General features: G+C 32.6%; 1 protein-coding gene across 1 annotated transcript; it reads right to left on the bottom strand.

Annotated features, from left to right (window-relative positions):
- Positions 1–5,138: 5,138 nt before the first annotated feature.
- Positions 5,139–17,340, bottom strand: LOC145333820 (uncharacterized). Its single transcript, XM_080179068.1, has 12 exons — positions 16,948–17,340; positions 15,641–15,689; positions 14,828–15,011; positions 14,269–14,358; positions 12,817–12,881; positions 11,971–12,290; positions 9,203–9,335; positions 7,689–8,241; positions 7,421–7,560; positions 6,182–6,281; positions 5,709–5,775; positions 5,139–5,587 (listed from the first exon to the last, which is right to left on the bottom strand). The coding sequence occupies exons 1-12, from the start codon at positions 17,002–17,004 to the stop codon at positions 5,279–5,281; spliced, it is 2,067 nt and encodes a 688-aa protein (XP_080035194.1). The 5' UTR covers positions 17,005–17,340; the 3' UTR covers positions 5,139–5,278.
- Between the last annotated feature and the right edge of the window lie 4,876 nt (positions 17,341–22,216).

Raw genomic sequence — 22,216 nt, 5'->3', positions numbered from 1 at the left:
TTAACCAGGCAGGGCGGGGACATTGGGCTGTTTATTACACTAGTCCCCAAATCCCTACAATAACGATTTTTTATTTGTTGGCTTAACAACTTTGGGGACTTTATTGAATTTCGATTGGTTGGTTAATTAACGTTGCATCAACTGATTGTCTTCTACAGAAGAGGTAATTTTGTGTATCATCATTGGGGATGTACATACATCAATTTATCGGCTTTGGCTTCTCCCTTTAGACACCTTTTAGACATCTTTTAGACACCTGCGTTTAACATCAATACTTGGTGACACATTCGATATATACATATTATTACTTGGATGTTGCACCAGATTTGCATGTACTCTGATATAGTAATGCTCGCAACTTATCCCATCCCCTACCCTCTCTACAGGATAAACAAACTTCCCAATAAATGAGGTCAATGTTAGCAAGCAAAACTGACGACAAATTTTCCCCTGCTAATATATCCACGTAAAAGTATCCTTTTTAAAAGCGAAGCTTTTCTATAATTAGGGTCGGTCCGTCCGTCACTCCGTAACGGATAGCTTTTTTCGTTGATTTAGGTATGTTAGAATTGTCCTATCGATTTCAAACTTTGCATGGTGATTCCAGTAGTAGTTAGGTACGATTTAGAAAGCGTAGTAACTCTATAATAGTTACCAGAATGTCCATACGTCCATTTTAAACATGTTGATTTTTTTACTTTTTTAACAACAAGTTTTTATGTGATAAAATCATCCGATTGATCTGATTTTTGGATTATGATTCCTATTACAATAAGGTACAATATTTTGAGCGAAGCAACTCTATAATCAAGTCCTAAAAATGTCAGTATGTCCTTAAACAGAATCCTGTATTTAATAAGTTTTGCAACAAATGTACCTATAATTTTGTCAATACTTTTTCATTCATATTTTGTATATTCAGTTCTGACACTCTACAGGAGTTAATGTTTGTCTGTCATACCGTTTCAGAGCTTCGCTTTTATGGATGTTGTCATCCTTGTTAGAAGTCTATCTAATGTAGAACACCTAAAATAGGTTTTGTATAAGTGATTTTTCATGTTTCAATGCAAAATTTATGTGTTTAACTATCCACAATAGTTTTAGAAAAACAAATAATTTTCTTTAAATATTAAAATTTTATTTTGTTATTCTTTTAACCCAAAAATGCTACATCTTTTACGTGGATAGATGGATTGTTAAATAGGTTTAGATTTGAACTTTGGGAGAAATCGCCTCCAGGAAACCTCCCCCCCCCTTAAATTTATATTTAACTTTTTAAAACTAATAGAGATAATATGGTTCTCCTTTTGAGGGAAGCTTTGTATAGCTAGTAAATCTATAAATTATTATCCAATGATATATTCACGCATTTTCCTATTGTTGGGGTTAGGTAAAAAAAATTCGCAATTGACCAATTCCACGTTTCCCTGATTTTTATGGCCCTCCTGAACTTTAAAATTATTTTCCCATACAGTTTTATTGTTCTAATTGTTTTCTTTTTAGTCTGTCTATGTTTGTATGTGTGTGTTTGTATGTGTGTATGTTTGTATGCGTGTGTGTGTGTATGTTTGTAAGAGTGTGTGTGTGTGTGTTTTTGGAGGGATTTTGTGGGTATGTTTAGCACAGACTACACTAATAGCATAGCTACGCTAAAAATGGCGAAATGTCCAAGGACACTATTAACAATTTTTGTACAATTATGACCTAAATCATAAAAAAGATTACTATTTATTGATACTACCTGCTAAAAAACCTGCACTGTTCTTATACTTAACATTTAGAATAATTTTTACAGTCCTATGTTATAGATATGAATATACTAGAGTTGGGCTCGATATAATTATCTCGCTATTGGCTAGGTTTATTCAATGTTTTATTTACTTTCTTTTGGTTATCTGAATTCTGACTATTAACCCTATTCTTCCATTATCTTCTCCCTGACAATTTCTTTCTTTAAACTATTTTAGGATCTTAATATTTTTTATTTCAAATTATCGTCCTGAAAGGGTTAAAATGATTAGTTAACTGTTAAATTTTAGTTTAATATCTGACCACATTACGCACGTATCACTAGTATAAAATTATTTTAAAACTAAGTTTTCTTTTATTTACTATATTATGAATTTAAATTTTCTGTTTTATGGATAGAAATTTAATACTTCAATATAATTTAAATAGCAACATGAAATAAAAATAATGAATTTATTCTTCATACAGTAAAATAATGGGTCTTGTCATTCTGGTCAATGAGAGTTTATTACGGACTATTGGACCTCTATAAGTTTTAAACATTTATCGCTTGGAAAACTTGAGCTCATATAAAGACATTTATTTCCTATATAGATCTGTCATGGATCTTGATGCAATAAAGTAGGCTGTTTTTGTAAATGTTAAAAATTGGAAGATTTTATTAAATAAAAGTTCCCGCAAATATAAGTATTAAATGAACAGATAGTTACATAGACAACATATATGTAACATTGAAATCTAACATATTGGAGAAAAAAATTAGAATGCTAAAATTGAAAATTTATTAATATATTATGTGGTTTAATTACAATACCTGTCAAAATGCAAAATTTAGAATTAATAATCTATAACAGATATCAGTATGCAACAAAAGACTTTTTCTTGGGCTATACCCCGACCCCCCAAAAGTATAAACCCACCCTTTTACTATACAGCATCTTGAAGAAAAATAACTTGTCTTATGTAAAAAATTTGTCTTATATTAGATTAGTAAAAGATAAAAATTGTCTTTAATACGATACCATACATGATTTTTCAGTATGGCTAAGAACCGGTTTTAATCCAGTTGATATTAATAGGTTTCGAAACCATGCTGTAAAAGGTTTTTTTAAACGAGAAGTTTATTCTTGTTTCTAAATTAAAGTTTTCCTATCTTTTATATTTCTTGTCTATGCTTTATTCGCGTTAGAAAAGGGATTCTTTTTAAATGTTAAGTATGTTTTTCCCTATTAGTTTTATAGCATAGATAGATAGTTATGTTGTTTTGCCTTTAGTTTTAAGATAACTCTCAGAAAACAAAAGCTTTTAACTTTAAAGAAACTATTTATAATAAAAACGCAAATCAAATTTCCCTCCTTTTTTTCTTCAATAATTAAATCCTTATAATAAAGTAACAGGGCCTGTGTGTACAAAACGATATGGTTCTCCTTTTGGGTAGCTTCTCATAGATCCTGGGAAATCTATGATTATTTTAGGGGAGAATACTACCACTCTCCCAAGAGAAATGACCTCTAGAAAAAAAATTTACCTCTTCCACAAAAATATATTTAATTTTTATAAAACACTAAAAGAAAGGGGGGGGGGGGGAAGATCGGTTCCCCCCACTCTCAAGGGCCCTTAGAGCTGCTAGTAATTAATTTTGTAATATTATTTCAATGTGAATTTATCGGTAAATTACTAAATACACGATGCTTTAGACAACTATCTGAACCAAGTGGTGGAGACACTTTTTGTCTGCTAGTAAATTGCTGTCTGTTCCTTCGTATGGACTCGGCGGTGATTATATTTCCTACGCAGCTGAATTCTAGGACCCAATACAAAATCTGGACAGGGCCTAAGTTACATATAGCTCATTCAACCCCCCCCCCCCCCTCCCACCTATTATTTTACTGTAATGCTAATATCATGGTTCCAAATCGCTCTAGGTATCATTATTCTCAAAACTTTGCCTATCTCTTAAAGGAATCACCATGCCAAGTTTAGAATTGATAGAAAAATTACCAAATGCACAAACTAACGATCTGGCCTGTCTTTTAAAGACGGACGGTTTAGCCTTAAATATAAGAAAAGCTTTGCTATTGTAAAAAAAATTCTAACATAAAATCATTTATTCAACAGTATTTTTTATGGAAAATGAGATTGAATCACAAAAGATTAATTTTTAAATTAATTATACATATTTGGCTACATTATAGTTATAAAATTCACATCATTTGACTAGAGCTAAAAAATATTTTAAGCAACAATTATATTCATCAGTTAATTTTTACTTCATACTTTAACCTAAAAAATAATTTGGCTTTTTCTATTTGGTAAACTATATGTACAACTGCGCTAGCTATTAAAAAATATGTACAAAATTGCGCAAAAAAAAATCTAGGAAAAAAAACCTATTTAGAGAAATATAAAATGCTAAGTATCTAAATATCTAATGCTAAGTGTTACCCCGAATTAAATGAGCAATAAAAATTGCTAAAAACTACATAAATATTAACAATCATATAAACAAATTTTATAAACAGATCAGAAATAACGACAAAAAATGACACCATGGAAACTGTCCCGATTTTGTATAACTTTTGCGGAACATGTTCCAGTTACGTCATATTTTTCTTTCCCGAAAAAGGGAAGGGGGGAAGAAAATCTCTTCAAAAGAGATGGGGAAAACCCCCTTTTCTCCCAACTCTTTTTTCTTCCCCATTCCCTTTTTTTCTTTCCCCCTTCCCTTTTTCGGGAAAGAAAAATATGACGTAACTGGAACATGTTCCGCAAAAGTTATACAAAATCGGGACAGATTCCATGGTGTCCAAAAAATGATTCTCAATAAGTTGGATTTCATCAAAATAATTTGACAGCTTAAAACATAAGGATTATTTTACATTATTAAATAAATATTTTGAAACTGATTTCCATTTTTGGAAAACTATTTTCTTGTTATCAACATAAATTTTTAAAAATCATGTTTCCATCAACTTTTAACTTTGTATTTTATGGACAAATTGCTTTAAATTAAAAAGAACATGTTTATTCATGAAAAAAAATGGCTTGTATAAAACATATTTTAATGAGATATAATTAGTTTTAATTTTATACATTTAATTATTATATAATTATCACTTGGTAAAATAGTACTTATTCAGTCAAAAAAAATCAGTTTTTAAGTGATAACACAACTTTTTTGGTTATTTGATGAATTTAAGCTCAAAAATGGTTCTTTTGCTTCTGTAACATCTTTGACATTTTTAAATCTTAATCCTTTACATATGTTAATGTACATTTTGGCATTATTAGCCTTTTTGATATGTTTACAAATAAGTAGAAATAATAGTTTTGAATAAACTAATATAGTTCTCCAAATACTTTATATAATTGATAAATGAGGTATCTAAAAAAGATGTATTTCTATTGTATGCAGTTTTTCCTTTCAAATTAATTTCAATTTGGGGCAGGAATTTTGGCACAAAATGTCTTTTTAAAAATTTTAAAAAATGGCCGAAACATCAATTTAAAAGAAAAGGCGGGAAAACTTTCAGTCATCTGTGATTTCAACGTCTGAGATGGGCGACTCTGAGTCACGTGATTCCTCGGCAATGTCGTCTTTGTCCAGGGACGCCATGTTGAGCGAGGGGATGAGAGAAAATCCGGGAGATGAATTGCCAAGATGGTGGTAGCCGCTGTGGTGAAGTTGGGGCGGGCTTGAGGCGGATGAATAGGGCGACTTGCCGCCGGATTGGTGGTAGGGCGGCAGTTCTTGCATGCTGCCAGGTTCGTAGCCTTTCGGGGAGCCCTCGTTGCACCAAACATTGCGCATTTCTTCCCTTCTGCTCTTCATCAGTGCCTAAAAAGTATTTAATTATTTAAAGATTAGCTTTGACTAAATGCTTTTTCAATAGTACCATGAAAGGAAAAATATTCAAAGAGTAATTTAAGAAATGTACATATGAAAAAAGAATACTTACTTTATATTCTGAAACTCTGAGTTTTTTGCCATCAACTACACAAGTTCTTTTGGGTCTTGGTCTGTACCTAAAATAATAAAAATCATTGATATTTTTATCTTAGAACTATACTATTAGTTTTTATACATACATGGCTTAGTAGTCTTGCTAAGAAGCTCTTAATAGTGTCTATAAAAACTTTCGTCATACAATACAAATGTCCTATAATAGGCCAATACACAGACTAAATTACCGATGGTAGGCCAGTAAACATTTTAATTGATCAATGAAAGACCAGTATGACGTCCATTTTTATAGGCACTGTAAAGACTTCCTTGCTAAAGTATATCAGTTCGCAAACAATGAACCAAATTAATGTGAAATAAGCATGACTAAAATCGAATAAAATTATATTAGATAAATGACAAATATCTGCTGAAAATTGACTCTTTTGCTTCTTTTCATAAAAAATCTTACGTAGTTATTATTCTTACCTATAATCTGGATATTTTTCCATGTGAAGTTTGCTAAGTTTAGCCTGCTCCTCATAGTAGTATTGTTTCTGCTCATTGGACATGGCTTTCCAGCGAGATCCTACAATTAATTAGATTAATCAGGTGTCAAATGCTTTGTTTAGGTCAAACTGTACAAAACTAAATAAAAAGACTTGGATTTTAAGATAGGGGAAAATTTGTCGTCAATTTAGGTTGCTAACATGGACATCATTGATTGGTCATTTAGTTAATCAAGTCGGAGGGGAGTTATTGGGGTAAAGTGGGTGGATTTGGTGTATCTTTATTTTAGCCTGCTACGAGTATCACTTCATTAGAGTACATGAAAATCTGGTGTAACATCCAAGTAATAACAAATCAATTATATTATAACTAACTACTTCATGTACTCTTATCTTTACTTAATTTTTGTCACCTCTGCTTTAAATGTTTATTTAATAGTAACAGAATGTTTGTCTGTCTGTATGTATTGAAATATCTCTCTAACCACTTGGCTGATCTTACTCTCCTTTATTGTGAAGTTTTGTTTGGTATTAAAATAGGGTTATTCATCCTTATAAATCAAATATTCTAATAAAATAAAACTACACCTTAAGTGTACAAAAATATGTTTTGTAATATAATTTGATATAATAAAGAACAAGAATAGCTGTATTTATAGAAACTATACAGAGTGTTAATTAAATTATCCAACATGAAAGAGTTATAATCAAGTGACGATAAATGAATAAAGAATGATACTATATAAGAAAATATATCCTTATATAACATTGCCATAAATAAATAAATGAATAATAAGAAGCGCACCAAACGTTGAAAATACAAATTTTTAAGTAATCTATTTTTTGTAAGGTTCAAGAAACAGTTGTCTACAGACACGAATATAAAAACTAGGATTTTAGGCCCAAAAATAATGGGGCAAATACTGAAAAATTTCTTAGGCTCGCCTTGGAGTTAGGGTTTCCTTAGCCTTGTTAATATAAGACTTAGAAAACACTATCTCTTAAGCTAGGATTTTGATCATTATTAATTCAAACCAATGCAATGGCGTGAACAGAGATTTACCGGGGGGGGGGGGTGAACAGCCAGAAGGCAGTCTAATTCATTTTCCTATTTCAGGGGGGCGTTGAGAACTCTCTACCAAACGCCTATGTTGAAACCTTTTTTTGAGTTTGTTATTATAATGGTAAAATTGAAAAAGTCAAAAATATGAAACCTTACCTAGAATCTTTGAGATATTAGAATTGTGCATATCAGGGCAGGTTTTCAAAATCTTTCTCCTCTCATCCTTGGCCCAAATCATAAAGGCGTTCATCGGCCGTTTAATATGAGGAGAACTGTCTTTTTCTCTTTTTGGTTGCCTAAAACATAATACAAAACATTAATAATACGAAAAAAAAACATAATAATAAGGGCAAACTTACAAAATTTGGCTTAAATTTTTTGTTTATTCTTTTTTCGATAAATGTATTTTTGTTAAAACTCTTACCTAATTAATTTTGCATTAAGTTTATCATCTCCTCCATCCTTCATATGATGATCTGATCCGGAGGAAGAAAGGTTGGACGCGGCATTTTGCGCAGCGTTGTGGTGCGCAGCAGCAAGCTGATTGAGACTAAATCCAGAATCCATGCCGCCTGCACCCAGGGGTCCCCGGCTCATGTGTGGATTAAACTTGAAATCATGTGATCCGCCGCCACCCATTGAGGAAGAAATTGGCGGTGTATGAGGGTTGCCGCTGGCAATTGCGGCTGACAGTGAACTGGGAAGACCTGCGGCGGCGGCTGCCGACAACTGGACATTGCGCAGAAATTCAAGTCCTAGAAGGTTTGAGCAATGTTGGCGGGCGAATGCGGCCGCTGTATGTGACTGGGATAACAGGGGGTGGTCGGGGCCAAATGGTAAGGGCGGGTAAGGACCGGCTGCTGAGGGCGGCAGGTGGCCAAGTAGGGCAGCAGAGGCGGCTGAAACTGACGGTGGCTGCAGGCTGCCGGCATTACTGGTAGACAGGCGGTTCTTGTAGAATATATCAAGACCGCTTCCTAAATAAAGTAACATGTAATTCTAGGAGAAAATTGTATCCTATTATATAAATTAGAAAGCATTTTTTGTCTGTAGCAAAGGATCTCACTACCCGCAGAACCGATATGGTTCTCCTTTACAGTGAAGCTTCATATAGATCCTAAGATAGTTTTTTATAGTATTTGTATAAATAAGTATAGTATAGACTATTTTTCTACCCTTACATATCCCTTTGAATATGGAGCCCCTAGATGCTAGGAACACAGCCGCTAGTTTTATATAAAACAGCTTAAATCATAAAGATAATATGTAAAGATTTTGTAAAATTTTTATACAATTAAAGATTGAAAATTTTCAATAATTTAGAAATATTTTCTTTTGATGTAAAAAATATAAATCTTTTAATCTACCCCCAAAATAGATGAAAAATATGAATCGATTGTTGATAATCCGTAGAATTAAGTAAGCTTTATATTATTACAGGTGTCAGTTATTGAAAATAAATCAAAGGTTTTACAAATATAATAATTATTCCCTTTTCTTTGTATCTCTCCCCTATTTTTTTTGTGTTTTAATCTAGAAATCAAGTAATTACTGGTGAAATCAGAAGAAATCAATAATTAAACTTTTATTTATCTTTATAAAGTAGAAAATCTAAATTCTAGAAAAATAATAATTATAAAGAAAGAAAATTTATTAGTGTAAGAATAATGAAGGGAGTGGATATTGGGCTTCTATTAGACTAGTTCCCAAAGTTTTATATTAATTTATTCTTATTTATTGGCTTAACAACCTAGGGTACTATAACTGAATTTTAATTGGTTTTTCATTAAGTTCAGTGTCCAAACGTTTCAACCATTAATTGTAATCTTTAGAAGAGGTAATTTTCTGTATCATCATTGGGGATGTACATCAATTCATCGGCCATTGTATTCTCCCTTTAGATCCTTGATAATTTTATGATCAGAAAAAAAAGATTACCTGAACTTGAGATTCTATTATTATTTTCCTCCTTGTGTGCATCTTGCCGCGACAAATTCAAAGGCTTAAAGTCGTCTTTGCCAATGTTTCCTGCCAAATATTCTTCCTTCAGGCCACTGGGCAGGTTGGGTACCTTAAACAATGAAGAATTATTAATTTCTGTTATTATCAGATTTAAGTGGAACAATGCAATAACCTGTACTTATTTGTTCTAACCCTACAGGGACTTGAGCCTATGTATCACTGGTCCAAAAGGAATCTAATACTTGCTGTTTAAACTTATATTCAATTAGATACTTTTATATCCTAAGTTTTTATTCTATTTATAAGACTATGGCAAAAAGTTAGACAAAATAAATCAATTAATACAAAAATTTAAAAAGAGGTTAATTAATAAAAGAAAATATGTTTTAAAATTCAAAAAAACATCAAACAGTTGACATTAATTCTTATATGATATAATAAAAATGAAAGAAAGAAATACATAAAGCATAAAACATAACAATTTTCCTATTCATGAGACACATTTTCCACCTTTCATTATAAAAGTGTGGCTTAAAAATAGCTAAACACAAGATTGCTAAATTTCATTTAATTAAAATACTAAAGAAATTGGGAGCTCTTTATAGTGCCTATACAAAAACGACAACATACAATACAAATGACCAATGATCAGCCAATAAACAGACTTAATTACTAATGACAAGCCAGTATACATTTTAATTGACCAATAGTAGGCCAGTATAACGTCAAAAAGGTTTAAGAAATTGAAGTTTTTTTTCTGTTTTGAATATAGAAAACATTTTGTTCAAAAATGCTTCGACTTAAAATAACGATTGAATATCTTTTTTACATTTTTTTTGTGCTGGTTAAAGAATAAAACCTGCTGCCAAAACGAACCGCGTCTATTAACTATGAAGCCTCTTTGATTTAAAAGTGTTTGTCCCCTCTCTCCTCATTACTTCCCTCTCTTTGTTTTATATTTTATTATACTAATAATATGTTTCTCCAATAATGAGAAAATATGTAAACAGCATAATAAGTAACATTACTGAAATATATTATTAATCATATGACTTATGATTTAAATCTGCAAATTATGTTAAGGCAAAAGTATGATATTTGTATAAATGTTTAATTTTAAAAATATCTTATTTATTGCACTTTATTATATTATTAAAATAATTCCCGCGGATTTATTGCTTTTTTAGGTATAAGAGAAAGATAAAAAAAGAATATTGTCTTTGTACTTTAAAAAAACAGGACCTTTTCCTAAATTTTAGCTTTTTAAAACCAAAATTTTACTGTTTTCATGGTGGTCTTATTAAATCTACTACTTGTCAGGGAGGAGGGGACATTGGGCTGTTTATTACACCAGGCCCCAACATTTTATAATAACGTTTTCTTGTTTGTTGGCTTAACAACTTTGGGGGCTTTTTTTGAATTATTAATTGGTTGGTTAATTAAGTTCAGTGTCAAAACGTTTCAACCACTAATTAAAATCTTTAGAATGGGTAATTTTGAGTATCATCATTGGGGGATATACATCAATTTATCGGCCATTGTCTTATCCCTTTAGGTCCCTGACTACTACTGTGTTGCTGGTGATGACAGGTGTGTTTGTTTGGTTAGAAGAGAACACATCACAATTCACATGTTCCCTCATTCATACCAATTTTACCAGACTGGGTTTTAAAAACCAACAAAAATGGAAGCAATTTTAATTGGCTATACCCCTAAAGGCCTCTAGAAACATTTGAGATGGGGGGGAGTAGTCGACAACAGCACATTTTTAATTGTAGGATTAATTTAAAATGAAATAGATTTTTTTCCAAAAATAGCTATAAACCATTCCAGGACCTATGGGAAGCTACATTGTAAAGGAGAACCATAGCGGTCCAGTGGTTTGCTAGATCCTTTGGAACGCAAACGCCCATAGATAGACATCCTGTTAATTGTTATTGTAATTGACAAATTTTTGCTGCGTTGCTAAAATACCAACAATTAAAAAACATTTTCCACACCTATTTGACCAATTTTATTTTAATTCAACTAAATTGTTATTTGAAAATAATTATATGTATACTTTGTTAATATGCCATAATTATATGACATCTGATTATCTTTCTATTTTGTTTTAAATAATTTGCAACGAATTTTTGACAAATTTAAACATAATTTTAAATATTTTATGTTTTAATTGTCTTTTGAAACAATTAAAGCCTCATTAAATAAAACAATTAAGAAAATAACAAAAATATTTTAACAGAATTTTTAAATTGTTTTATGAGCATATTTTTAAACATAAATTGTAATAGTTATTGTATAATAAACAGCTTTCCGCAGATATGTAAATGGAAAATTAAAAGATTAAAACCAGTTTTGTTAGACCCGAGTGTACGAAGGTCCGGGATAAAAAAATTGATATTAATTTCATGATTTTTATTCTAATATTCGTGGAAAATTGTCTCAATACAGTATGGCTGAGATCCAGTTTCTATTTAGTTTCGAAGCCATACTAAAATAATTTTACTAAATTAGAAACAAGCTTAAGTCAGGTTAAGAAATAGCTATCTATATATTTTTTCTCAATTTTCAGATCATGTATCTTGGCTTTTGGTTAAATATAACAAAGAATAAACAGCCAGACGGTGAAAGTTTAGCTTTTTAAAAAAAATCTTAAGCTACCCATTTTTGAACTTTTTTGATGTAATATTTCTTCCTGTCATTGTTCGAAATTAATAAAAAAAAAATGGGGGAAAACTTACCATTTGCAACAAACCATAGGGTCCCGGGAAGTGGGGGGCATGCCCTCCATGGGGGGACAGTCCATGTGGGGGCGGGGAGCCCAACAATTGTGATGGAGAAGGGTTGCCCAAGAGTAGCTGCGGTGGTAGAGGAAGGGGCGGTGTCCTCTGGGGGGTGGTGACCTCGGAGAGCAGATGGGAGGTGGAGGAGGAGGTTGTCGGAGGGAAGGGGGAAAGGGTAGCAGCGGAGGAGGTGGAGAAGGGGAAGGATGTGGAGGTGGCTGTGGATGGGGGGAAGAGAAGGGGGCTGGAGCATCCTCCGGAATTCATACTCTCAACCTCTGATAACAAAATAACAAAATTTTTATCAGAAATTAACAATTAATTTTTAATTCCAATTATGTCAGAAATAATACTACTTCTAGATAAGACATTTAGTTTTAGCCATCAAAAAACATTTCAACTTTTCAAAACATTAGATTTAGATTGTTTTGAGGCTAATTGCTGGCATTTAAACAAGACTTAGATAAATAATTTTTTTTAAAAATGTTTTGTCTATACTTCAAAAAAAGTTAAATTAATGAAAATGAGGGGTTTGATGATACATTTATTTACATAGGATCAACTTTTTGTAAATGAGAATACTTATTTATCGCATCGTATTATAGATTCATAGAGAGACTAAAGGCCCGGGCTAACAAAACTGGTATTAATATTATGATTTTTATTTTGATATTCATACAAAACTGGCTATTAATGATACGATATATGAATTTTAAGAATGGCTTAGAACCGGAGTTTACTCGGTTTCGAGGACATACAGGAAAACAAATATTATCGCATCTACTCAATAAAAAGGGCATTTACCTGCTTCCGAATGTGAGTTGTGGCTGGAGGAAAGAGATTTGGGTGAAGTTTCTGGGTTCTTTTCCCTAAAAAATTTTTTTAGAGAATGTTTTCTAGGATTTACATTGAAACATAGTGCCTATTAAAAATTGACGTCATACAATACAAATAACCAATAAATAGTTTAAATTACCAATGGCAGGCCAGTATACATTTTAATTGACCAATAGTAGGCCAGTATGACGTCATTTTATAGGCACTATAAAAAGCTTCATTTACATTGTCTTGTAACAGGTAACTTCAACATTTAGGAAAGAGGCATTTGATAAATAATATATCTAATTTAATGTTTTTTTAACATCAGCTTCTGTTAATTTTGGAATGATTGGGCCTGCAACTGGTTCCTTATATAGTAGAACTCAATCGGGTTCATTTGTTATGGAAATCTTAAGCTTCAGAAAAAACCTTCATACTTTATATAATAAGAGGATACATAACCAATTGACATTAGATATAAAATTAGGTATATTTAAAGCAACTCTATAGTTTATTTACATATGAAACCCCTTATTTTACCCCCCTCAAAAAATGCGGGTCATGGACAGAAAAAAAAGTTGTGGGTTTCGTCGCATTTTCACAGTAGCTTTTAAAATAATATTTTAGGTTAGGTTAGGTAAGAGTTAATGGCTCACATGAAGGAGACTAGCACCGAAATCGAAGAATGAATAAAGCTAGCACCAAATGTCTTAAAGTGAAGAAAGCTAGCACCTAATGTTTTGACCCTTCTTAATTATATTATGTATTAATCCTATCCTATTATATAAAGTAGTAAGCGTTTTTTGTCTGTCCCGAAGGATCTCGCTAACCGCTGAACCGATATTGTTCTCCTTTACAGTGAAGCTTCTTATAGGTCCTGGGAAGGTTTTAAACTGTTTTTCGAGAGGGTGTCTTAACCCCCCTCTCCCCCAAAAAATAATTTTTATAACTCTTTGGAAACTCAAATTTAAAATAGGATGAGGTCGACTTTTCCTTCTCCTACCAGTGCGGTGCCCCTAGAGGCTTCTAGGGGCGTAGCCGCTAGTAATACATAAATTGCTCCTCCCTCTTTCTCACACAAAATATGTCCCGGCCCTTTTACACCTAAAATCCCTCCCACTATTAGAAATCTTAAGGATGAAGAACCCTAGCACCAAATGGTGTAGAATGAAGGAGACTAGCACCGGTGCTAGTCTCCTTCATGTTAGCCGAGTTAATGATTGTCCCGCGGGGTTAGAGCCCCAACAGGGGCTAGAAATAGGAGAAAAGCTACTGTGAAAATTCGACGAAACCCGAAACTTCGTTTTCTTTCCATGATCTAAAATTACATTTGAGGGGGTCAAACCTTTGAAAACCTTCATTTTACCCTCTTAAAAAAAGATTATACGTCCCTATGAATTTAATAAAATTTTTACACAATTAAAGTCGTCCTCCTACCTTTCTTTCTGTTGAACATAACTATAAATAGAATAAATCATTTCTCTAAGTCTGTCCTCCTCAGATCTAGCCTCACAATTCTCAGAAAACCTACGAAAAAAAAATATTTTTTGTTGAAATAAAATAAATCTATATTATTACATGGATGTTGCTATAGATTTTCATTTACTCTGATAATGTGATGCTTGCAGCTGGCTAAAATAACGATACCTCTTATCCTCCCCATTAACCCCATACCCTCCCCTTCTACTAGATGAGCAAACTGACCAATAAATGAGGTCCATATTAGCAATCTTAATTAACGACAAATTTTCCATTGAAAAAAGAGAAACTTCAAGAAATAGAAACTTGTTTGCAACATTTTTTTGTCAAAGATAAGGATTTGGCGAAAAAAACTATTATGACTCCAACTTCTTGAGACAAAAAATTTAATTTTTTTATTATTAAATTTATGCGCTATAGTTTCTGTTTTTGTTGATGTATTTTAAAGGACGATAAAAAGTTAAAAAGTAAACTAATGTTAATCAGAGCTTTTAAAAAAAGGTAAAAAAAATCCTACCTTGAACTAACATTTTCCTGACTTTTTTGCGCCAACTTTTTCAATATGTCAGCCATGGTCTCTTTTGTGGAGATTGGTGGTGTGGGCCAGGATGAAGGGGGGCTGCAGGGGCCGTTAGTGTCCCCGTGGGGGCCAGAGCTAGACATATCGGGGCTCATAGGAGAAGGGGGCCCGGAAGATGCTCCTAAAAATGTATTTTGTGATTAAATTAATTAAACAAGAAACATCAAATTAATAAAATATAGAAGTAGGTGCTTAAAAATGAAGAAAATTTAAAACAAGTATGATATGTTTGATAAAACCTAAAATGAATAATGTATGCAAGCCTTTGAATAGCTGACAATTTGTTGCCCCAAGAAAATAGTTTAAAACCACCACAGGACCAATAGGTATATACCCTGAAGAGTATAATCCGATCGGTTCAGTGGTTACCGAGATCTTAAGGGACAGACAGATGGACAGACAGACGGACAGACAGACAGACGGGCATACATCAATCTACTTTGTAAAGTTTCTTCGCTGCTTCAAAATACTATTGCCATGTTAAATTAATTTGTTTATTCAAGAAGATTATTATTAAAAAAATCGCATATTAAATTTTCTTTTTAATTTTCATATCAAATTAATTTAAATCACTTTAAATTGATTAAATTTAAAGATTATTAAAGGAAAATCACATCAATAAACCATTTTTTGGGAAAAATTCTTTAAATTATAGAAACTTAAAAAATTATTAGCAATTTTGGTAGGTTTTGAAGAAAAAATTATCTACAGGTTTTAGACTATTTGATATAAATATAAGATTGAACTTACCAATAGAAGAATCGTGTAGCATATCTGAGATAGAATGCTGTAACTCGTCCTAAATAAAACAAATTATAGATTAGCTGTCAATATCCTTTTGAGGGGATTTAGATGTTTTTGACTAAATCTTTGACTAAAAATCACGCAACCTTTACATTTCTGCCCTGAAAATAATTTTTATCATTCTATATTTTTTGCATATTCGACTTTTGAAGCAATAATGTAAAAAACTTGATTTTTTTTGTTGTAATTTAAAATTAATATAAGTATATTGATTATGCTAATTAAAAACTAACTTAATTAAGGTAAAGCAAGGTTACTAAAAAGGTCATATTTTACACCCTATAATAAAAAGCAGTAAGAGATTTTTATCTGAAGCTTAAAATCTCAATAACTATTTAACCTATTGGGTTTTCTATTTTATGTTAGCTTCAAACAGGTCCTGTGATGGTTTTATGCTATACTATTTGTTGATGTAAGTTTTTGATGCTTTATGCTATTTTTCCAGCCCCTTTCTACCCCTTCAAAATCAGACCCCCTAGATGTTGGAAAAATTTTTTAAGTCCTTCATAAAAATTATAAAAGTTATTTTTAAAAAGAATGTACAATCAAAATATTATTAAAAATTTTTGAAAAATTTGTAAAATTTTTAGGCCATTGAATTAGGGTTTCCTGTGACTTACATAAAAGTAAAAGGCTATCTATCTGGGATCTGAAGGGATAAGACAATAGCCGATAATATTGTGTATATCTCCAAGTATGATACACCAAATTACCCCTTCTGTATAGTAAAATTAATGGTTGAAACGTTTAAACACTAATTTTAATAAACCAATCAATAAAATTTCACTAAGGTCCCGAAAGTTTGAAAACCCTATCTTTTGTAATCTATGCTAGCCTAAGAAAATCTTTATAATTTGACCTTGTATATTCATAAAAAAAGTAACCCTCTTGAAGAATTAACATATTTTTATTTAGGAAATCTTAAATACGGCTAATAAAATTGACTAAATATAAGAATTATACGAAAAATGTACGTAAAATCTTTCTATTCAAGGAAATTATAAAAAAAGTTTAAGCAAAATCTGCATAAGTTGTTTGACTTCAAAAAGGCATGAAGTACTAAAAATATACTAAAAATATGCCAAAATTTTTCAAAATATTTTTTATCTTTCAAAAGTACTATTTATTTTCTATAATAAAGTTTAAAACTAATTTAGCACATATAATTTTTCCCAATTTTTTTTAGAATAAGAAAAAAAGTTTTTTTTTATCAAAAATATGCTTTTTTGACAAAAAATGATATTAAAAATTACCTTTTCGCCGCTTTCATTAAAAATTTTCGTAGGATGTGATTTACGTTTTGAGGACATTTTATTTGATTAAAAGTCTTTTATATTTATTACTAATTAATAATAAACAATTCACTTAAAATCACTCCATTAATTAGCACTTTAATTATTTTTGAATATTTTTTTGATGTAAAATTTGGCGGATTTTCTTGTGTTTGCAGAGAACAAAAGTGGAACAGTGCTTGTAGCGGGGCCACTGTAATAATACTTAGAACTAGAACAACTATAGTTCTAAAAAGAATGGAATTATTTCACTGGAAGAAGGGGGAGGGGGGATTATTATTCTCCCTCCCTTTATACTTCCCCCCTCCCTTCCTCCTTTCCCTTTGTCCTGCCCTTGTATACTCAATACAATTGGCTAAACTAAAATCTATTCATCTGCCTTCTCTTTTATGGGGGAGATACTCTGTTGCGTCCCCACAAATATTTTTCTATCCCCCCCCCCCCGCCCTTTCTTTTGATTTTATTTGTCTTTCCTCCCTTTCCTTTGTGGATTACTCCTATTTTTATCTGTGTCGTTTGGACCCGATCCCCCCCCTCCCCACGTTCTCTTATCTAATGTTATTTCCCCCCTTACATATCTCTTTTCTCTGTGAAAATAATGACACTCGGCAATTTTACAACCGTCAAAATGTTTCTCTATATGGCTGCGAAACCGACAAATTTCCAACGGATTAAAACCGGTTCTAATATACTAAAAAATCGTGTATAGCATCGTATTACATACAATTCTCCACGAATATTGATTTAAAAATTATGTAATTAATACCAGTTTTTTGGCACATCTTGGCTAACAAATCGGGTTTCATTCTTATTGATATTTCATTTTCATAACCGTGGAAATCTGTCTTTAATACGATGCAATAAATAACTATTCTAAAGTGTATTCGAGTTATCAATTAAGTGTTTGACATTTCATATAGATTTCATATAAATATTTCCGGCGGGCTTCGCGCATCGTTCTACTCCGTTCCCACTAAAAAATAATAGCTTGGAAATGAGGCTTTAAAAATTTTTGATGGATTTTTAAATATTTCCAGCGATTTGTTTTAATAACTGTGGTAATAATTATAATTAATATAATAAGACAACAATAAAAATATATTTTGCTAATTGCTAAATTTCCAAGTCCTATTGAAACCCCCCTATCTCTTATCTCCCTTTCCTACTCCCATACCTCCGATGAACTGATATATCTTCCCCCTTGGATAACATAACCCACCGAATTCCCCCCCTTTTAGCATCGGGTCGGGTCAATTTGAACGTGCGCCCGCTCACAATGGAATGTGCGGAGATTAGGGGAAGGTTGGGATAAATGGGGGGAGGGGTGAAAGCACAATGAAGCGGAGTAAGAGATACAATAGCAGGCAAATAGTCATACAGTAAAAGACAGAAAAGATGAGAAAGAATACGGGGGAGGGTAGAGATGTTATTTATCCCAAAGGGGAAGGTAGCGCGCATACAATAATGGAATGACCCGGCCCGGAAAACAACGGGAGGAAGGGGGCAATTCCGAGAAAATCCTCGGACAATGGGCGGGCGCGGCACGGACCAGAGAATTGTTTTCTCTCGCGGGGGGTGAACAACCCCCCCCCCCTCCCTCCGACAAACAATAAATTTTAGCGCACCACCCCATATATGTGCAGTGGTCCATTTACACACAAAATAATAAAAGGAGCCTTTCTCTTTTCTATTTTCATTATGACGTAATAAATCCTCCAGAGTCCTTGCTGTCCATATCAGAGGCCTTTCAACCTGCCCCCCCCCCCCACTCCATATGATTTGAGAAGGCTTATTAAGTGCCCCAGAAATATTTATATGAGAGAATGCACACAATACTTTGATATCTAGCTGTATATTGTGTTTTAGGATCACAGGGCTCCAAAAGCTGTTTAAGAGTTGCCAAAATGGACGTACGGACTTTTTTTTGTAACTATTGTAGAGTTGCTACGCTTCCTAAATCGTACCTAACTGTCATACAAAGTTTGAAATCTATAGGACAATTATAACATGTCTATAAATGAAAAGAACTATCATATATGCTGGAAAGCCTAATATTTAAAAGACAGAAAAAATTAAGTAAAAAGCAACATATCAAAGGATAGAAACTAAGGATATAAGCCATCTAAATAAAAGGATTTGACTTTAATATATTACCAGCGGCTACGCCCCTAGAGGCCTCTAGGGACACTTGAGGAGGGGGAGTTGAATCCCTAAACATATTTTTTCTTAATTTAGATTTTTTATCTTTCTCTTCATAAGATTTTATTCATAAAAAATAATTCTCCACTAAATTAGTGAGAAAAAAAAAAACAACATGGCTATCACAACCCAATAAAAAAACGGATGGAGGTTTTACTTAAAAAAAAAAAAAAGATACATTTGGTTACGTACGCTCCCAGTTTGTATGGGCTTCATTGCAAGAGGTGTTGGGTTTAATCATCAGGCTTAATATTTGTTTTCAAAAAATACTTCACAACTTTATGCTCATTTTTATTTGGGAGGGGGGGGGGGGATTGTAATTGACAAAACCTGATCAGTGGGATCAGTAGGATATTACCTGAAAAGCTGTGTGCAATCGGTCCATCCGGTTACCATGCGCTTAATCAGAACACAGTAATAGTGTCTGACTGATTATGACGTAACAAAAAAAATTAGCCAATGAGAGGCCACTATAAATTTTACCATAAGTCAATAATGGCCTCTCATTGGCTAATTTTTTTTTGTTACGTCATAATCAGTCAGACACTATTACTGTGTTCGCTTAATCATAATCCTAAAGTCTCATAGAGATCGTTCTACGTTTTTAAGATAAATCAAAGCTTAAATGTGTCAGAGAGACAGTGTCCTATTTTTTTAACATCCTCTCGGAGAACAAAATAATATAGTCCTCCCTTTATTTCTCCCCACTGCACCCCCCCCCCCTCCATCTCCGCAGTTACCCGGATCTAGGAAAATAGAACAAAACCCAGAGCCACCAGGGACAGATACAAGTATTCTGAAAAAAACTAGATATATTATAACTTGGAAGATTCGCCAGAGCTGGATCTTTAAATCATTTTAGTGGTGGGCCAGATCGGGGTGAGCCGAATTTCAGCCAATCACAGCGCGGCATTTCATAAAATGCTGTGCTCTCATTTGTGGAAAGTTGGCTCACCCCGATCTAGCTCACCACTAAAATGATTCAAAGATTCAGCTCAGATTTTCATGTACTCGCATGCAAAGTAATGCTCGCAGCTGGCTAAAATAACAATACTCCCCCTTCCAGCCCCTTACCCCAATTCCCTCCCCTCCCACTGGGTAAACGAACTGACCTATAAATAAGGTCCATATTATCAAGCTAATTTGACGACAAATGTATATCCACGTATATTCTATATCCATTACTGATATTTTTTTATATAAAATGTAAGCAGAAAAAAGTGTCTGTGTCTTTGAACACAGTGGGCTAAAGTAACACAATGCGATAGCACACACAAACACACACACAATTACACACACACACACAGGCTATGAAAACAAAGGCGTTTCCTTTCCTATTGGCTTGAGCATGGAATTTTATTCGCGCAGTGCTCCTATTGGTCGGGGCTAGTATGGTTAACAATAGGACCAATAGAGAATAAAAGACGGAAAATATACAGAGGACAAAGGAATGAAAATAAGAATTGTGTTTTACGGGGGGGGGGGGGCGGGGGGGGGGTAAATTGAGGGGGAAAAAATCCAAAGATATCATTAACCCCCTTCCCCCCCTCTACACATTATGAAAGTTATAAGATACTAAAAGAGAAATAAAATAAACTATAAGGAAATAGCACAGCAATAATGATTATATAGAAAAATACATTCATACAGAAATTTAAAAAACAAGGATGACAACATCCTTAAAAGCGAAGCACTGAAACGGTAGGACAAACCGACATTAATACTTGTATAGTGTCAGAACTGAATAATCAGAATATAAAAGTATAAGAGTCGAAGCAAAATTGTAAGTAAATTTGATGAAAAACTGCCTGATACTGGATAATGTTTATGGACATACTTACATTTTTAGGACTTGGTTATAGAGTTGCTTCGCTTATAATATTGTACTTTGTTGTCCCAGGAATTCTGGTAATGATTATAGAGTTGCTACGCTTTCTAAATCGTACCTAACTAATACAGGAATCGATAGGACAATTCTAACATGCCTAAATTACCGAAAAAAAGCTATCTATCTCGGACGGACGGACGGACCGACCCTAATTATAGAAAAGCTTCGGTTTTAAAAACTATAAGGAAGTAGCCCAGCAATAATGATTAGATAGAAAAATACAGTCATACAGAAATTTAAAAAAAAATACCAAACGCTATTATGAAACTACAGACATATTTATTTGATTTCTCATTTAGTTAGTGAACTATTCAACTAACACAATCTAAATTAATATAGAGGGTTAATTCTAGTATTATAATTGTGTGGGAGAGACTTTAATTTAATGTCTATTATCGAATTATTAATTATAGAGTAGCTTTGCTTCAAGACTGAGAGATGTTGCAGGAACGGCAACGTCCCAGATGTACATAGTTTATAGAAAGATATGAAACACAGCTAGCTTTAATGGATTCATTTTTTATCTTCTTTAATAAAATGAAACTTACAGCTGGCTAAAATAACGATTGTCCCCAATCTTTGCCCTATCCCCTCCCTTCCTAATATTAAGGTATCCTAAGGGTAAGACAATGGACGATTAATTGTTGTATATTTCCGATGGTTATACTTAATATTATACAATCTGTAGATTAAAATTAATGGTTGATTGAAAAGTTTGAACACTGATCAAAACTGCGAATGAGAGAACGTGATTATAAAACTTTGGGTACCAGTGTAATTTACAGCCATATGAACCATCCCTCTCTGTTAATATAAAAATGAAATATTCTATTTAGAGAAAATATACTTTTAGAACTTTTACACTAAAAATTTGATTCTAAAAAAATTACAATTACAAGGATGACATTATATATTTGAGCGAAACCAATTTACATTCTAAGTATGTAACGATAATAAAAATTATGTTGCTACGTCTTTAAAATAAATTGAAGTTAAGATTTTTTTAAGGTTTATAATTAATAGATCGATACCAACATATCTATCTTACGAGAATGGACTGACTGTAATTCTTCCAAAATAAATTTTCTTATTTCTATAAAAAAAAATTGGGATCATGGAAAGAAAACGAAGTTGCGGTTTTCG

This window comes from Acartia tonsa, chromosome 12 (assembly GCF_053477335.1).
Source record: "Acartia tonsa isolate MP-2025a chromosome 12, ASM5347733v1, whole genome shotgun sequence".
Taxonomy (NCBI): domain Eukaryota; kingdom Metazoa; phylum Arthropoda; class Copepoda; order Calanoida; family Acartiidae; genus Acartia; species Acartia tonsa.
Note: the sequence above shows the minus strand (reverse complement) of the source record. Positions and strands in the feature narration are given on the sequence as shown.

Coding starts and splice junctions, on each gene's coding strand:
- LOC145333820 (XM_080179068.1), bottom strand. CDS start 17,004: ATGTCCTCAAAACGTAAATCACATCCTACGAAAATTTTTAATGAAAGC. Junction 15,690..16,947: donor TTAATGAAAGCGGCGAAAAG/GTAATTTTTAAT, acceptor TGTTTTATTTAG/GACGAGTTACAGCATTCTAT. Junction 12,882..14,268: donor TATGTTCAACAGAAAGAAAG/GTAGGAGGACGA, acceptor AAAATTTTTTAG/GGAAAAGAACCCAGAAACTT.